Source organism: Podarcis liolepis (genome assembly GCF_965112155.1).
Source record: "Podarcis liolepis genome assembly, chromosome: 12".
NCBI lineage: Eukaryota > Metazoa > Chordata > Lepidosauria > Squamata > Lacertidae > Podarcis > Podarcis liolepis.
Genome location: NC_139563.1, coordinates 57304546 through 57324330, shown reverse-complemented (window position 1 = coordinate 57324330; position 19785 = coordinate 57304546). Strand labels below are relative to the sequence as shown.

Here is a 19785-nt window from a genome sequence, read left to right as displayed (position 1 = left end):
CACTTAATAATTTCTATTCATTCTAATCGTTACATAGGAACAGTTCAGTACTTGCTGTTCTCTTCCATATTTCCTGTCACAGGAAGCAGCAGGCACAGGGAAAGAGAAAAACCAGCAGGAGATAATTATAAAGTATAATGCGGTTTAAAGTGATCACTTGGCCAAACACATACTGCCGACTTCCTGGTTTTCAGCATTCAGCAATGGCTATAGAATAAGTTACTCACTGGTCTGCCTAGATAAATGCTTGAATTCTAAGCGTCTGGTTATATTATCCTCAGATCAATCACAACAGTAGTCTGTGGCCAATAATTATTGTCTCACATAGCAGTACTAGTAGCAGGATGCAATTTCTGACCTGCTGCAGAGGGGTTAGGTGGCCGGGTATACGACACGTTGTATGTTGTTTCATCAACCAGCGGCGGAGGATACATCCGCCTTCGGATAAAAAAACCCGCCCCACAACAGAACAAAACTCCCATCATCAGAAGGAACCTGAGCAAAGGGGAAGGAGAGAAGGAACAAATTTAACCAGAGTTTGCACAATTTGTAAAAACCCTAAACATTTACTCAGTAGTTAATTGCAGATCCAAGTTTTTTATTTATTTTTATTTATTTTTATTACTTATTATTATTATTTACCCACCCCTCATCCTAAAGTCTCAGGGTAGATTATGGCAATGAAAACACAGCATTAAAAACAAACTAAATCAACTTACAATCACAGAAAGAAGGTGGGTCCTAAAAAATATACCTCTCATGTGTCAAAGGTCAGGGTAAAGAGGGGGATCTTCAGCATTCACTGAAAATGGTATAGTGGAGTTGATAGATGCATCTCCGTGGGGGGGGGAGGGGTCTTCCACTACCTAGGGACCACCACAGAGAAGGCCCTCCCGCAACTTCTTAGGGTGGCAGAACTATTAAGAGGTCCCTCTCTGCCAAGCCTGACACCCAATAGGGTCTGTAGGGAAGCAAGCAGTCTATGTAGGGCTTTAAACACTGGTGTGAGCGCCCTGAATTGGGCCCAGAAATATTTTGTGGCCAACAGAAGGCTTTTTTTCAAGGCTACCTGAAGAACGCGGGTGAATAAGGGATGCCTAGGACTTGCCGATCAGAAGGTCGGCGGTTCGAATCCCCACGACGGGGTGAGCTCCCGTTGTTCAGTCCCAGCTCCTGCCAACCTAGCAGTTCGAAAGCACCTCAAAAGTTCAAGTAGATAAATAGGTACTGCTCCGGCGGGAAGGTAAACGGCGTTTCCGTGCGCTGCTCTGGTTCGCCAGAAGCGGCTTAGTCCTGCTGGCCACATGACCTGGAAGCTGTACGCCGGCTCCCTTGGCCAGTAAAGCGAGATGAGCGCCGCAACCCCAGAGTTGGTCACGACTGGACCTAATGGTCAGGGGTCCCTTTACCTTTCAGCAGAATTACCTTTACCTGAAGAATAGGGAGTGATTTTTTTTGGGGGGGAGGTCACACCTGGGGAGAGAAAAAGGTAACTCCCCCCACCCATGATGATCACTTACATCAAAAACACCCCTAGATCACATAGGTCTGAAAGAAACCTTAGATCAGCTACTTTAGGTAATGGTGGTGTGGAGCCACAGCTGGGGAGGAAAAGATTAATTATTTCCTGTCTAGCTGTGACTGGCAAAAACATCCCTGTGCACGATATGTTCAAATAATAAATCAGTCTATTCATTCTACAATACTTTTCCTCATCAAGTGTTATTATTATTACTAGCAGTAGTAGTAGTTAGTTAGTTAATTAGTTAGTTAGTTTATACCTTGCTTTCCCCCTGACAGGGACACAAGGCAGCTTATAGATAAAAGTAATTGCTGAGGATCTCCACCACACTTGCCCTGAACCTCAGTTCCCAGGATTCTCAAGGGGAACTCAATTATTGTTACATTCAAATTAAAACTGATATAAATTCATAGTGTAGATATAGCCCTAGAACAGGGGTCAGCAAACTTTTTCAGCAAGGGGCCAGTCCACTGTCCCTCAAACCTTAGGGGGGGGGGCGAACAATTTTTTTTTAGGCGGAAAGAATGAATTCCTGTGCCCACAAATAACCCAGAGATGCATTTTAAATAAAAGAACACATTCTATTCATGTAAAAACATGCTGATTCCCAGACCGTCTGCAGGCTGGATTTAGAAGGCGATTGGGCTGGATCTGGCCCCCGGGCCTTAGTTTGCCTACCCATGCCTTAGAGAATCCAATTAGAAGATGCAACCCTAAACTTATCAATAGCTATCATTGCCTTACCAAAAATACCATAGTCGCTGGATAGACAAAGTCCTTATGCAGCATCTTGAACCACAGCAATCTTCATAGGAGCGGCATCTGCATAAGAATAAAAAGAAGAGGACATTTGAAGATTGCAAAGCAAAGAAGCAGCCTGGCAGAATAAGGCATTGACAGGAAAGGAAAACCTCAGTGGGCTAAGATTATGTCAAGCCTCGTGGTTTTAGCTGTCAACACATTAGCTGAAGAACAGACGTGGAAGATGCAACAATTCCAATGCAGAGAGATCTAAGAATGTCATTTGTGACATTATACATCTGGAGGCTGTACCGTAGCTGTACCGTGTTGCTATGGTTGCACAAGACACAGCTGGGCTGGGATGCTCCCTTGAGACTCGAGAGCAATGCTAATTTGCGCCTGTAAAGAAGCCAACATTGCTAATGCCCTACAATTGTAGTCACTAATACAGAGAAGTCCTCAGCTCTGGATGCAACTGATTTTTATTTCAATCATATTCATGGTGTTCCACTTGGGATTCTCCAGGAGATAAAAAGAAATACACCCACAGCTTTGAATTAATTTCCTACACGTAGTTTCTAAAACAGGAGGTGACTCTGGGGTGGTTCTCACACACGAGTGCAGCATCAAGAAGATACTTGTATGCAAATACAGGTCAACCAAAAGAAAAATGAAAAGGTATGGACTCTGAAAGGTGAAAAACACCAGAAACAACAACTAAGGGAAATATTAACAAAATCAGATCAATATTAATAATATGCAAAAATTCAGTTGTATATTGTAACGTATTTTAACGGACTGTACTATAAATGACTATACCAGCTAGTCACAAAATGCCTGCATGAAAAACCTTATTTAATTTGATATACTGCCAAACAGCAAATAAAACTGGAAATCCACAAAATTTAAAGATGGCTGAACTCAGTCATGGCTGGCAGATCACTGGACCCATTTTCACAAAGCTCTTCACCAGGAGTCAAAGTAAAAAGAAACTTCAATGCTGGTTGTTTAACATATCCTGCCTTTTAACAGGATTGAAGGCAGCTAGGAAATGTCCATGAATCAAATGCAGTAAAGGAAGAGATTAACATAAGCAAGACTTTCTTTGGAGGGAAATCAAAGAAACAGGAAAGAAAACAAGGTAAGTGAAAAGGGAAGCACTGAAGTGGTGTCATCCTGAGGACTCAGGAGAAAAACAAAATAATGCTGAGCTGGAAAAGAAATCCAAAAGTTATATCTGAAATAAAATATTTCTTTGAATTAGTGCTTTATTTTTCACATTTCTATCCTACCTTTCTACTACAATGTTCAAGAGCAACTTTAGTAGTGAGTTCAAATGTATTTTAATTTGTGGGAAGAGAGTGCTAAGAATTAAGGTCTGACCTGTGGTTATGAAGTGTTTTGCAAGACCAATTTACATCACTTAAAGTCAGATGCAGAGGCCTGCTTCACACTGCAAGCATATATGGTACAAAAGAAGCACGTTTAGAAAGACATGTATCATACAGGTACACAAATTTGAAAGCCAACATTGGCTGCAGCTCCTTGCCATGAGCAAATTCTTCATTGTGAACGCTGGTGCGCTGCCACACAATTTGTGGAATGGCATTAAGACTTTCTAGTCCTACAAATAACTGGAACAGATGGAGAACAATGAATGTTTCAGCAATGATAAAACCATATTATTGTGAGAACATTGCAGGGATATTATTCCAGAAAATAAACAAACAAATGCGCACAAAGATCTGGTTCTGTATGCAAGTATAATCAGGCTATGGTCAATCCAGAAGTTTAGTATTTTCTTTCAACCACAGGAACCCCTTCTGTTCTTGATGTGAGTTCTGAAGCCTTAGGACACAGTGCCACACTAGACTGGATCCCAGCCTGTTCATAAGCTGCCAGTTCAAGCCCCAGAGTCCCTGACACTAGGCGAGTTTAAAAAGCATCTGTTCATGGAATACAGAGTTCTCAGAAAGCAACACAAAGAAACTTGCAGATACTATTCGAGTATGAACATAAATCAAATAATACAAAGCCAAGAAAAGATGCATTAGGACTACAGAGGCTTGGGATGTCTCCCTCTCCCACATGGACTTGCAGGGGGGGACTTGTTAAGAACACCTCGTTTCTCTTTGTATACAGTAACAGGCTTTGAACAATGACCAAGCATACAATGTGTTTAATGAGTTGGAGAATATCAGATCTCAATATGTCACTGGTTAGACATAACAGAAGCACAAAAGCGAGAGGGAAATCTTCATTATGACAGCTCATTCACCCAGTGTTTATAGATTAGATGCTAACACAACAGAACAAGACCAGGTCTCCTCTTGAAAGTGTTCCCAAGGTCCTGGAGGCCCAAAAGTGTTTGGCAGCCTGGCTGGTTTGTACACCAATAAAGAAAATACCAAAATGATAATTAAAAATCTGGGGAAGTAGGCAAAATAAAATTTGGAAAAGATTTCTGGATTTAAAGCAGAAAAGAAAGTCAAATATTTGGGACTTTGGCTGGTGCCTAGAAATTTGAACTTATTTCAAGATAATTACAGTAAAATAATACTGAATTATGGAACTGGATAAAGCTTTTGCTGCCTGGAAGAATATTGGCAATCAAAATGAATATTTACCAAAGATGATATTTTTGTTTCAAGCGTTACCTGTGATAAATGGTACTGATTGCTTCCAGCAATGGAGAAAGGCTATAACTGACTTCATCTGGCAAGGGGAAAAGCCCCAGATTAAATGTAAAATTCTAATTGATGCAAAGAGTAAAGGAGGGTTTGCGCTTCCAGATTTGAAAATGTATTATGAGGCAGCGTGTTTGTGCTGGGAGGAGCTGAAAAATCCAACTATTTTGGATCTTGAAGGATTTGACCTAGTTCATGGATGGCATGCTTACTTACAATACATCGCCCAGGCCCATTTAGTGCAAAGGGCAGCCTGTGCAGATGTTGCTTTCTTGTTTTCTGTGGGAAGCTACAGGTATGTGGCTACATTTTGGGATGGGAGGAAACATATGTATGGTAGAATCCTAATAAATTCAAAAATTGGTTGCTCCATTAGATAATCAGCAAGAATAAAAACTAATTAATCTCTTTAAGCCAGGGATGAAATTTGGGCACAGGAGGCCTAAATAAAAAAAATAAAAATTACTACTATTAATACTACTACTATTACCAACATGATGAAATCCCAGTTGTTTTCTACTCAGTCTTCACCAATACTTTATCAAGCCCTGACCAAGCCTTCACCTCTGTCTTGAAGATTCTTCAGTTAGCAGAAGCTTCTGCAAAGTTTTGCTAAAATGTACCATCTCAGATTACAGGTAAGGAATAGCATGTTTGAACACTCTCATATAAAAAGTCTTCTGTATATGGAACACTTGCAAGTTAGGGACACAATTGCTTTTTTATTATTCAGTTGTATGGAGCAATGGAGACAGTGTTTTCCTCCTGGCTGGGGATAGGCAATTTGTGGTAATATCACAAATTTTATGGTCTGGCTGGGGTTTTTTTAGTACACCTTTGCTTCTTAGGGGCCACCCCACATTTTCTTCAAAAAATTGCTTTGCACAGGTAACTACCATACAGTTATCAAAAATATCAAAAGTAAGGGGTCCGTGGTTTGGCTTTTGAAAAATAGGGGGTCCTCAGTAATTAGCTAATTGGGAATGACTGCTCTAGAATAAGTGCTGATATAAAGAGCTTAACAGGGGTCAGCAAACTTTTTCAGCAGGGGGCCAGCCAACTGTCCCTCAGACTTTGTGGGGAGCCGGACTATATTTTGAGGGGGGGAAATTGAACGACTTCCTATGCCCTGCAAGAGATGAATTTTAAATAAAAGCACACATTCTATTCTTGTAAAAACACCAGGCAGGCCCCACAAATAACCCAGAGATGCATTTTAAATAAAAGAACACATTCTACTCATGTAAAAACATGCTGATTCCCGGACCATCCGTGGGCTGGATTTAGAAGGCGATTGGGCCAGATCCAGCCCCCAGGCCTTAGTTTGCCTACCCATGGCTTAAATCTATCTCCCAACATTGTGAACACACAGACACACCCACCCACAGATGAACACAGAGAGAAAAGGAGGATCACTTACATATAATATGTAGGATACACCCCTTCAAAGTACCAGCACTGCTTTTTGGCCTCTGAATACTGAAAAGAAAGGGAAAAGAGGACATTGTTCATCATTTAAAGCAGAACCTGCGAGTTATACACAGCATTTAACAACTGTATCTACAAGAAGTTTTTACAGAAAAGATGGCTTCAGTTCACAAATGAATATATTTAGGATAATTAGAAGCAAAGTGAGAGCTAAGGCAAATGCCACAATGGGGTTTGCAGGGGCTGGGTGCTTCATCCCTCCTAGACATGCTGACTCAACCTTGCAAATCCTCACACACACCCCAAGGTTCTTCCAGTTGCAGAGGCTGGTTCTCTGGAAGGGGGAGTCCAAAATGACTTGGGGATCTCTGCAAGGAAGAATATGTCGGCTGGGAAAGGCCCATTGACTCTCTGCTGCAAGTGCTTTCCTGCTCCTGTTGTTAGAAGCAGTCTTAGGAGGAGTTGTATCCTGGAAGGATATTGACAAGTGTAATCAATAAATAAGAGGAAAACATGGTTCTAACTGTTGCAGAGGAGAGGGAATTACAGCAGAGGCATCTTGATTGCCTATGTGACAATCTGCTCCTGTCAAAATAGCCTGTTCTATTAGACCTATTTGACTAACAGAGATTAAAAGCACTGCTCTATGTTATTACATAGCAGATGGTGAATACATTTTTGACCTAAAGCAATGGGGCTATGTTTGAGCATAATGCATTTCCAGAAAGAAAAGGTATTCATATTTACCAAGCTAAGCTAAAAAAAATTGCATTGTGAATAGGTAATATCTAAGGCAATCAGCACATATGCAAAAATGAATAAAAGTGGGAAGAAACACAGTTTGCTTCAGCTTCAGTTGAAGGGAAACATGTCTGCTGTAAACAAAGACAACTCACAATTCACTTTTAAGTGGCTAGAGGGCCTATAAGGGACCGTTGCACTCCCATTGTTGTTTCTCCTAGAATGGACCACCATGCTGTGCCTTCACACACAACTGATGCAACAGCTGACTTGCACACACAAAAATTGTGTCAATGGCTGCTTCCCACCCAATTAAGTCTATTTCTTCTGGGTCAGCACAGGGACTTTGAAATGCTGAGATAGCGAAGCAATCAGGACCCTGGACAGCAGCACAGAGCACAAAGAAATATTGCCAGCCTTGGCTGATTGCTTGTTTTGAAAGGTCTGAGAGATGGGAGTTGTAGTCCAACAACATCTGGAAATATACAGGATTCCCACCCCCAACCTACAAGAAATCAGTATTCTCTCAGTCTCACTGTCCATCTCCAACAGGGGATAAGAATTCTGACATCTCACGGCATGTTGTTAGGATTACTAATCTAGCATATGTTAAGCACCAAAAGCACATATAAATGCTGTGTATTATTATTTACATATTAAAATAGACAATCCTGGTGATGCTCAAATTGCTTAACTTTGCAACCACTAGTGGCTACCACTAGATCTGATACTCATTGACTATGTGACTTGTTAGGGATTAGGCCTAATTCACTTATGCATAAATAAAGCTTCGTGATCAATTTGTGAAGATTCATTTCACCTGTTCATGCTTGTGGTGAACTAACCATGTGAACCAGCTGTCCAGATATTTGGCCCCATGAATTCCCTCACTTGGTTCATTGCAACAATGCTGCTGAGGTGTGCTTATGGCAGTCAACTCATGCAATCTATCTACCATGTGAATATTAAATACAGACAGAAGAAGAGTAATAATATTAAATGAGATAAGCCCAAATTCTGATCACATCAAATAGCTCTAATAAAATGTGAACTTGGTATTGCAAAGAGTACTAGACATTCCGTTTTGGTGACTGCAACCTGGTTGAAGGAGTCATCTGGCATGTAGCTTATATATCTGAGCTTCTAACACTAGTATAGACAATGGTGCGGAAAATTCCTCCACTTTATTTACTAAAATAAAGCTAAAAATATATATTTAAGAACTACCAATAATATACTTTAACTGAATAGTTCAGGTACACCAGATAGCTACAAAAGATCACAGAGAGCAGGGACTACATATTCATACCACTGTTGTGATACATTCCATACCCATAGCAGAACCATCAAAGCTTCCAAGTTTTGAATCTGGCACAAAAGAACCACTACTGAAAAATATGGGAATTTAGGGATGAGTTTATATGGAGTCAAGGGACGCGGGTGGCGCTGTGGGTAAAACCTCAGCACCTAGGACTTGCCGATCGTATGGTCGGCAGTTCGAATCCCCGCGGCGGGGTGAGCTCCCGTCGTTCGGTCCCAGCTCCTGCCCACCTAGCAGTTCTAAAGCACTCTTAAGTGCAAGTAGATAAATAGGTACCGCTTTATAGCAGGAAGGTAAACGGTGTTTCCGTGTGCTGCGCTGGTGCCGGTTCGCCGGAGCAGCTTCGTCACGCTGGCCACATGACCCGGAAGTGTCTCCGGACAGCACTGGCCCCCGGCCTCCTAAGTGAGATGGGTGTGCAACCCCAGAGTCAGACACGACTGGCCCATACGGGCAGGGGTACCTTTTACCTTATATGGAGTCAGGACTGACATATTCTCTCCCCTGCTCCTTTCCCAAGGCTACCACAGACATTCAAAAAGCTCAACTAGTTTTAATTAAACCAATTAAGGTTTGCAAACACAATTAATAGATTATCAACTAAAACTGGCATGTAACTTTTGAGGAACACCACACAGCTCACTGGGTTCTGGCATCTGGCAATTAAGTTACCAACACACACCAAGGCTCAACCTACAGCTCAGGCCAATTTTCAGATATTCAGCAGATGTAGAACAAATTAATCTGATTACTATGGATCATTTCTGAAGTAGACTTGGGGGGTTCCTTTTCGAAAGAAAAACAATATAGACGGGTTCCATTCCCAGTCCCCGCGTATAAGTGTGCCCAACCCCATTCCACCCTCTTCCAGATCCAAAAGGACCCACACATCAGTGACCAGAGATCAACTGGACATGCCTAATATGGTCACTGCCTGTACTTGTAAAGTAACTAAATTTACAATATTCAGTTCATGTAAACATGCACACAATTTAGCTTATATGCTTGCCTAAATATCACAGATATTTTTTCCCTACAATACCACAAGAACAAGCATGGACTGTCCTTCAGCATTTCATCTAAGTCCTCAAGGATTACCCTTTATAGTACACAAAGGAGAAACAAAAAAAAAGAGAAAACTGCCCTCAAATACACTGATATGTCTCTTGATATTCTCTCTGATTCTCTGACCTTTTGCAGTAGAACAACGGAGCTGAAAGCATCAGCTGAAAAGCCACAAGACACTGAGTGCTAGCTGTGGGGTCACAATCCCCAAAAGGTTAAGTGGGGTGACAGTGGGAAGATTTCTTTGATGTTTCTTAAGGAATCAGAAAAGCCTGAGTAGAGGACTTCAAAGACTTTGTCCCATTCATGTTCTATTTCCTCTCCCCCCCCCCCTTCCATGGGAGATTGTGTGTTCTTATAGTATCTTTTCCCCCTCTTGCTCTTAGCATTGTATATTATCCCCAGCATTAGCCATACTTGCTCAATACTTCTTTCAGGGCCAAAGAGAAAATGTTTATATCAGGAGGTTTTTCTAGAGTGTTTATTCCGGAACGCCAGTTATGAAATCACAAGCCCCTTTGCAGCTTCAAAGTGCTGACAGGCAATGCTTTTGCCCTTGCAAGAAAAAGATAAAAATCGCAGAAAGCTTGACAAATAACGGGTAGAAGGGCAAAGGACATATGAGATTGTTACAAGTCTGTGGGGAGCCTGGACCTTGCTTCTAATTCCTGGACACCCTTTCTAACTCCTGGGTGCCAGACAAGCACAATGTGGGCCGACTACTTGAATCCAAGGCTGCAGCAATGTGAGCCCCCCATTGTATGCTCAGGTTGTATATATGTGTGAATAAAACATATATCATAAAGACACCACAGTCTCTGCTGTGCCTTATTTCTAAAAGCAAACTCAGACCTTGGGCAAGTACCTGGAACCCTTGGAATCCCACACAGCTTGGAGACTGGGGTGCTGTGCAACTATATATTGAAGTTGAAAAAAAATAAAATAAATAAAATTAAATTAAAAAATTCCTTGCAGTAGCACCTTAGAGACTAACTAAGTTAGTTATTGGTATGAGCTTGTGTGCTCATAACAATAACTAACTTAGTTGGTCTCTAAGGTGTTACTGGAAAGAATTTTATTATTATTTTATTTTATTTATTTTATTTTGTTTCGACTACAGCAGACCAACATGGCTACCTACCTGCAACTATATATTTAAGGCAAGGCCATGTGCATTATGCTGTACTACTACTACTACTACTACTACTATGAATAATAATAATAAATAAAATTTCTCCACTAAGACAATCCAAACTGATGTGCAATCATGCAATTATGCGCTTCTTGCATATAATGTATTTTGTTTTTGCTTAGTCATAGAGAAGCACAAGCATATATACAGGGCAATAAAACTGCATCCTTCAGCACTGATCACTTGTGATTTCTAAGCCCTCCAGTTCACTCCTGTCTGAATAATCTCCCAAGAAACTCAACACGGTCTTCCTATCTAAGCTACAATGCTTAGAAAAAGTGAGTATTTGCTCAAAGAACATGTTTTTGGGGAAACATTTCTAATTGAATTAGCTATTTTTTACTTAAACTGGAAGCTGGAAGAAGAGGATTCCAAACCAAATTTCCTGCACTATAGGCCATGCTCTCCAGCTCTGCCTTAGTGACCCAGATTATCGTGCAAGGGAGCTGTACAGAAGAATTGTTCTAGGGCTAGCTAGCATGGGCTCTCACCCAGGGGGACAAAATCTAAACCACATAATTTTTTATGGTGGGATTCCTTGCATCAATTCAAAAGAAGGGATTTAAAGTTTAAAATATCTTGGGCACCCTAGTTGGGGCCTTTCCAGGGCACAAACCCAGTTGCTTGTGGTTCTGCCAACTACTTGGAGCTTCAGAGATTAAAACCAGAGTTTTGAATGATGCTGCCTTGAATGCTGCAGAGAGCCAACAGAGATGCTGGAGCACTGATGCTCTGTGTTCCCCTGATCAAGAGGCAGGAAGTTTTGTTCTGCAAGAGTGCATATTGCAACAGTCAAATCCTGAAGGCAAAACACAAACAATACATCTTCCTAGTTCTCAGCCTATCCCTTTCAATGTTCTTGCCATTAGGCTAAATGCTCTCCGTTCCTCCACTTGCAGTTGTTTAATGTGCTTATTATTCCACCCACAAAGCTAAGACCAAGGAACATTTGTTCTAACACAGCAGCATCCACAGCATGGAGCACTGCGCTGCCCATGAGACCTTTAAACTAGTTCCAAGGCTCTCAATAGGTTACTGTAAATGCAGGGCAATGAGCAAAGAAAGGAAACAGAGAGACAGGGATGAGACCACATTCAGCATCTTGTGAACAAAGCATGCTTCTTATCAGCACAGCTGATGAGTCTGTCATGCATTTTCCATTAAAGACTTGAATGCAGTCTGCATCCCATGTTCATATGACAGTGAAAGAGGTTTGTGTGTGACCAGCCTTTATCATTCCACATTGCCAAATCCACTCATCCCCCTTTTTAAAGCAATGTAGTAATCCACATTTCTAAACTAGTTAATGCAGCCAGATTCTGGAATTAGGTCTCAATCTTCACTCCTTAAAACACACTACAGAAAGTTCAGAATGTAATGGGAGCCACAATTCGAACAGAGTTTGGAGCTAAAACCTGCTTTCAGTACAATAGCTTGGCATCCATACACACTTTGAACAGAGGACAATACTTCCAGGTCAGAGGGCATGACTTCCAGGCATCCTGGAATTAGTCTAGAAATTGTAGAGCTACTCATGGGTTCTACTCTTATGGTAGTCTGTTCCCAAGACATTTAGGAATTTTAAGGTTAAGACCAAAATTTGGACTAAGAAACAAATGAGGAGACAGTGTGGTTTAAAAATTGGTGAGGTGCATTCTATACGTCCTGGCCCAGTTAGTAATCTAGCTGCTATATTTTGTACTGACTTTAAGTTTACAAACTACAAAGAATTTATTTCATCAGACAAGGTTAAAAAAAGAGGAGTAGTGATTTATGCAAAGGAGAGCCTAGCACCAAAGTTGGTTTTTAAAGATGAACAAGGAAGAATTTTGGCGATTGAATTACAAGCATAAGGAGAAAAACTTTTGATAGTAGGAATTTATGCACCAAACGATGGGAAATCGGAATTTTATAAGAAGTTGCATGAGATAATGTTGGACTATATTGACTATACTAACATCATTCTGATGGGAGATATGAATGGAGTTGTCTCCACATACATGGATAAGTCACAAAATCAGAATTTGACCAAAGAGGGCAGACTACCAAAGACTTTCTTTGAACTTACAGACAATATGGACTTGATTGATATTTGGAAGACAAAGAACCCTCTAGGTAAAGAGGGAACATTCTTTTCTGAGGCCCATCTATTGTGGACAAGAATCGACCAAATCTGGACATCTAGAGGACTGGCACCTAAGATAAAAAAAGTAGAGATCTGCCCTAAAACCTGCTCCGACCATAACGCCTTGAAAATAGACTTGAGACTTGCACCAGCTGGATCCTTCAGATGGAGAATGAATGACTACTTGTTTAGAGATCAGGAGATTGTGAAGAAGGCCCAAAAAACGTTGAAAGATTACTTCGAAATAAATTTGAATACCTCGGTGAAAAAGAAAACAATCTGGGACGCGAGTAAAGCTGTTATGAGAGGGTTCCTGATACAACAGAATACTATTAAGAAAAAACTCTGGAATGGTAAAAAGGATAAGATTTTGGAGAAGATAAGAGACGGAGAGAAAAAGTTGAGACTAAACCCAAAATCAAAAGAAGTCTTAAGAGAAATAAAATTCCATCAAGCACAATATGCGAAATTGATAAATCAAGAAGTCGAATGGAAAATTAAACAGATGAAACAAAGATCATTCGAATCTGCAAATAAATGTGGGAAGCTGCTGGCATGGCAGCTGAAAAAGAGACAAAAATTGAACTTTGTTACCAATCTGGAGGTTGAAGGAGAATGTATTCAGAAACCAGAAGATATCAGAAAGTGTTTCCAGAGATTTTTTTTAAAAAACTGTTTACTCAAGGACCCAAAGTAGAGACTGAGATAAACAAATTTCTAAAAAGCTATGGCCATCAAAAACTAACACAAGACAAACAAACAGCCCTGAATTATAAAATAACACAACAGGAAATTGAAAGTGCCATTCAGAACATGCAATTAGGCAAATCCCCAGGCCCAGATGGACTTACCTCCAAATATTATAAGACATTGAAGGAATATTTGGTCCAGCCATTAATGGAGGTATGTAACCAAATTATGGAAGGGAAGGGGGCACCCGAATCGTGGAAAGAGGCATTCATCACTTTGATACCAAAACTGGAATCTGAAAAGACTCAACTTAGGAACTACCGTCCCATCTCACTCCTAAATGTGGATTACAAAATTTTTGCTGACATTTTGGCAAACAGACTGAAAAAAGTTTTAAATGAAGTAATTCATAAAGACCAAGCAGGCTTTCTCCCTGGCAGGCACTTGTCTGACAACACTAGGAATATTATCGATGTTTTGGAGTTATTACAGACAAACTTGAACACGAAAGCAGCTTTGATTTTTATAGACGCCGAGAAAGCCTTTGATAATATATCTTGGAAATTTATGAAGAAAAATTTGGAAGGGATGGGAGTGGGAAGGGCGTTCCAAAATGGTATTGAAGCAATTTATTCAGAGCAAAAAGCCAAATTGATAGTAAACAATGTGGTGACAGAGGAGTTTAAAATTGAAAAAGGGACACGACAGGGGTGCCCCTTATCACCCTTGTTATTTATTTCTGTCCTGGAGGTGTTGCTGAACTTGATTAGGAAGGACCAGCAGGTGGAAGGAATACAGGTCGGAGAAAAACAATATAAACTGAAGGCTTTTGCAGACGATTTGGTTTTGACATTACAGGAGCCAGAAGCTAGCACAAAAAGAGCTTTAGAACTAATCTCTGAGTTTGGTCGGGTGGCGGGATTTAAGTTAAACAAACAAAAAACTAAGGTTTTGGCAAAAAACTTGACACCTTCAGAAATAGATGGGTTTCAGAAAGAAACAGAATTAAATGTGGTTACAAAAGTGAAATACCTGGGGGTCAACTTGACTGGGAGAAATCTGAATTTGTTCAAAGATAATTATGAAAAATGTTGGTCGGAAATTAAAAAGGACTTAGAAATTTGGTCAAGATTGAAACTTTCCTTGCTGGGAAGAATTGCAGCAGTCAAGATGAATATTGCCAAGAATGTTGTTTCTGTTTCAAACCCTTCAGATCGTGGACAGAGTGGAATGTTTTGGAAAGTGGCAGAGGGACATTGCGAAGTTTGTCTGGCAGGGCAAAAAGCCCCGAATAAAATTTAAAATATTAACAGATGCAAAGGAAAGAGGGGGGTTTGCCCTGCCGGACTTAAGATTGTATTATGAAGCTGCATCCTTCTGCTGGATGAAGGATTGGTTTTTGTTAGAAAACACTGATGTCCTAGATCTGGAAGGGTTTAACAATGCTTTTGGGTGGCATGCATACCTGTGGTACGACAAGATAAAGTTTCATAAATTGTTTAAAAACCATATTGTCAGGAAAGCTCTATTCATTGTCTGGACTAAATATAAGGACTTACTTGAAAGTAAGACCCCGAGGTGGTTATCACCGACGGAGGCTAAGGCCATAAAACTACGTAACATGGAGAGTGGCTGGGTAAAATACTGCGAGATAATAGAAAGAGTTGGTGATACCTGGAGGTTGCAGAGTTTCGAAAAATTGAAAGGAAAGGTGCGAGACTGGTTTCACTATGCCCAAATTTCAGAGATCTTTAAAAAGGACAAAAAAATTGGTTTCCAGGTGGAGAAATCAAAATTAGAGACAGAACTACTTGAACCTAAGACGAAAGTGCTTTCAAGGATGTATAACTTGTTGCTTAAATGGAATACTCAAGATGAGACAGTTAAATCAGCTATGATAAAATGGGGACAAGACATTGGGTACAACATTATGTCTGAAGACTGGGAAAGGTTATGGACCACCGGTATGAAATTCACGGCATGTAGTGCCTTAAAAGAAAACATTATGAAAATGGTATACAGGTGGTACATGACCCCAGTCAAACTTGCAAAGATATATCATCTGTCTGACAATAAATGTTGGAAATGTAAGGAGGCTGAAGGAACATTCTTTCACCTCTGGTGGACATGCCCGAGGGTGAAGGCTTTCTGGGAAATGATTTACAATGAGTTGAAAAAGGTGTTTAAGTACACCTTTCATAAGAAACCAGAGGCCTTCCTCCTGGGCATTGTAGGCCAGAGAGTGTCAAAAAAAGATAGAACTTTCTTTTTATATGCAACTACAGCAGCAAGAATCCTTATAGCTAAATACTGGAAGGCACAGGAGTTACCCACGCTGGAAGAATGGCATTCGCAGCTGATGGACTACATGGAATTAGCCGAAATGACCGGCAGAATCCGAGATCTGGGAGAAGAGGCAGTGGAAGAGGATTGGAAAAAATTTAAGGACTATCTACAAAAACACTATAAGTTATATGAATGTTGAGAATTTGCTAAGTTTTCGGGAAAAACATGCTTCGGTATTGAGATTTGTAAATGATGGAAATTAAGCAATGACTTTGAAAAGTATAAATTACAGATTATATAACTAAATGAAAGTACAAAAACACATAAAATAAGGTATTAATTTGCTGTTTATTTTCATTGTAAAGAAAGCAGGGGATGGAGGACGTGGGGAAGTCCAGTTGATTATGAAAATAGATTTGAAAAAGTGAATTTTCTTTTATAATTTCTTTCTTTTTCTGTAAAATCGCTTTTGTTGTCTTATTGACGATGTATTCTGACCTTGGAAAAAAAGCAATAAAAAAATTATTAAAAAAAAAAAAAAAAGTTTACAAACTACTTTCAAGGGCACTGTAACCCAGTGGCATCTTATTTGTTAATTTAAATGATGGATATACTGCCTTTCAGCAGAGCTCCCAGTTTGCAAAGATGTGGTAGAGCACACACTTTGCAGGCAAAAAGTTCCTGGCCTCAATCCCTGGAATTCACAGGTAGTACTAGGAAGTGCTAGAGAGCTACTGTCAATCAGCGAATACAATACTGAACTAGCTGGACTTTATTTTGGGACCCAGCATTAAGCACTGTTCTATGTTTACATACAATACAAACTAAAATTACTAACTAAGAAATGCATACACACTATGAACATTACTCCAAACCAGATTTCCACATCTAGAGATCTCATGCTTGTTGGGAACCAATCTTGTTGCCTAGGACTAGACTAAAACCAAAGAGAACATCTATATTACAGACATAAACATGTTTTAATATTCATTCCATCATTGCACTATATTAACTATATTTTGGGATAGAGGATGGGGTAGATCTCTAACCAAACATTTTATCACAGTCTTAACTCAAATAGACCATTTTCTATAGGATTTGAGCAAAAAGGCCCACCCAAATATTCTCCACCCTACTTGCAGCCGGTGAAATTAGGAAGGAAATTTGGCAACAATATCTCATGAAGTGGCCAAACCATGCAAAAAAATGTTCAATAAGCAAGTGTTCAATAAGCAAGTTCAAGCAAGTTCAATAACCAAGCGTTCAATAAGCAGTGAAGATTGTTGCCCACCTTGGGAATCCTTGTGTCAAGTTTCATGACAATATCTTAAAAGGCAAGATTCAAAATGGTGGCTGATATCCGAACATCAACGAAGAACGCCCCCCCCCCGAAACTTTATGCCAAGTTTGGTGCCAATACCTTGAGAGGCATCCAAACGTATAGAGAACAAAAAAGGACAGAAAGAAAAATCATGTTCCCAAATATATAGAAGCATGAATTGTGGGGGGACTCAGGAGCAATTGTAACAGTTTTTCTTAAAGGCTCTGTAATGCATAAAAAACATTACAAAATGAAAAAATAGTGAGATTTCCATTCAACTAAAATCAGGAGTGGAGGTTGGGTGGGGAAATATGGACGGTCTGACCCTCATTTCAATGGGAAAGGCTTCCCAACACGAGCAACAGAATGACCCCTATGCACTTGGGTGTGTCTCAGAACAGAATCTGTGCCCACCTCATGTTGTAAAATACAGCTTCTATTATATCAATTTCATTGCTGCTATGGGAAAAATGCATACTTGACAACATAATTACAGCTATCACTCTAATTACTATGTACTGCATTTACAAAGATTCACAGGCAAGAGGATAAGACTCACCATCTATTTTATTTTATTTGCATGGCATCAAGAACCAGTTTTAATAAATTTTAGTGCTAGGGAAAGCCCGTGGACTCAATGCAGATGTAAAAGCAGGTATAGACAAGAAATCAGGAGACCCTACATGTTCATGCTCTATTAATTCCCATTATGTGAATTTTGATTCTGACAATGGTCTTGGTTAGCTCCAAACCAGAGTGTGTCACCTTGGCTAGAAGCAGGTTTAGCTAGCATAATTTTCTCCAGGTGCAACACTGCTTAGTTATCGCTTCATTAACACAGAAACATCTTTATGATTGGTTTATCTTATCTTAATAAGCTTTATGTGCTTAAATAGAACCATTTTCTATAGATAGAGCATATCAAAGGTCAGGAGGAGTGAAATGGTCCAGCGTAAATACTTGATGAATCTGAACATGTTCATGTTTTTATTTTATTTTTTTAATACTGCTTATTTATTACTTTAATAAAACATAAATATCTACATGGTTTACATTTTGGTACAGAGGGCATTATTTTTATTAGGACCATGGCAGATGCGGAGGGGAGATTTAACTTTACTGTCCCAGTTACAATTGTACTGAAAATTGCCCTTTGCTGCAATTTCTATTTTTAAAAAATGTTCCCATCGGTGCTAACTATGACACGGGGAGAATTGTGACTAGCAGAATTGTGACTAAGAGGTAAGGATTAAATCTCACCTCCTTGATGTCAATGAATTAGTTGAAATGATCAATGAAAAATTCCCTCCTAGGAAGACCATTCCACAAACCGGGAGCCACTACGGAAAAGGCCTGTTCTCGTGTTTCCACCTGCCAGACCTCTCCTTGAGCTGGCCTACGAAGAAGGACCTTAGACGTTGATTGCAGGATCTGAGTTGGTTCATACGGCGACAGAAGGTCCTTGAGGTATTGCAGTCGCGAGTCATTTAACACATTTGTTATTATGCATTTATATAAACTTGCCTTTCTCCCAAACTGGTGATGATATAGTTGATCCGGCTTTAGATCTAGATTTTGATATTGCTTAATGGTTTCAGTATTTGTTGCATTTAACCTTTTAGATAGAATGCATCAATGAATGATTCCTGTGTGCCTGCATTTTGTAACCTTCATGCCTTCCTCCTATACTGTGTATTTCTGTGTAAACATTGCATACCAGCCTTCTTGCCTTATCTGACCCTGGAGGGGCAAATGATGCTTTGCTAAAAGTTATTTGTTGGATTAGCATCTGGGTGACAACCAGCATTTCTCCTTGAAGCTATCTGAGGCCTAGAAAGAGGAGATGGGAGACCCTCTTCCATTCTCAATGAAGGTCTGGTTGCCAAGGCAACTAGTGTGATAGTTAAAACCAAATGGCTTGGGGCACCCCAATGTAAATGTAGGGTGTTATAGGACATAATCAGGGTTGGGTGGTGTCTGTTTTCAACAGCATGATATATCACCAGCTAAACACTGCAATTTAGTGATATATCATGATGTCTGAAACATGGAACTATGTAGTGGGGGGGTAGAGATCGGGCAAAGGAGCTGTGTTTGGCGTTCATGCTGGTGGGAGGGGGAGATTGGGCGAAGGAGCAGTCAAGGAGCTTAATAGGTATTTGCTATCTGGGCAGTGGATTCCTCCTCTCAAAGGAAGGCGAGCCCTTGCGTTCATAGAGCGAACTCCTTCCGCTCCTCCCTAGACAAAGAGAAGGAAGAAGCAGCCAGCTACGATTCCTGCACAATTACACTGCCCCCTGGATTTTTTAAAGGCTGTGCTTCGCAATACATTGCCAGCTCAATTATTTTGAAATGGTTCTCATGATGTGGTCTACAAACTGGCATTGGATGATGTATTGATACATTGCCAAGCCCTACCAGTCAAGGGTATGACTGCAGCATTTTGGAACCTCTGAAGCTTCTGAACATTTTTCAAAGAGCGCCCCATGTGGAGCTTGTATCAGTAGTCCAATCAGGATGTAACAAAGGCATGCATCTCTGTGGCCAGATCCACCACCTCAAGGGTGCTCTTGGTGCACGAGACATAATGGTACCAACACACTCCTGGCCACCACCAAAGCCTGGGAACCCAGCTTCAGGGCAGCATCCAGGAGTACACTCAAAAC

The 19785-nt window shown here is 40.3% G+C and overlaps 1 protein-coding gene across 2 annotated transcripts in view; it reads right to left on the bottom strand.

Moving 5' to 3' along the window:
- The window catches only part of VOPP1 (VOPP1 WW domain binding protein), a 38170-nt gene that overhangs the window by 4226 nt on the left and 14159 nt on the right, over positions 1-19785 (bottom strand). For both annotated transcript variants that reach the window (XM_083468909.1, XM_083468910.1), the window contains 3 exons: positions 6371-6429; positions 2267-2344; positions 359-495 (listed from right to left, as the gene is read on the bottom strand). In XM_083468909.1, coding sequence (XP_083325035.1) covers positions 359-495; positions 2267-2344; positions 6371-6429 — 274 coding nt within the window. The remainder of the gene's footprint in view (positions 1-358; positions 496-2266; positions 2345-6370; positions 6430-19785) is intronic.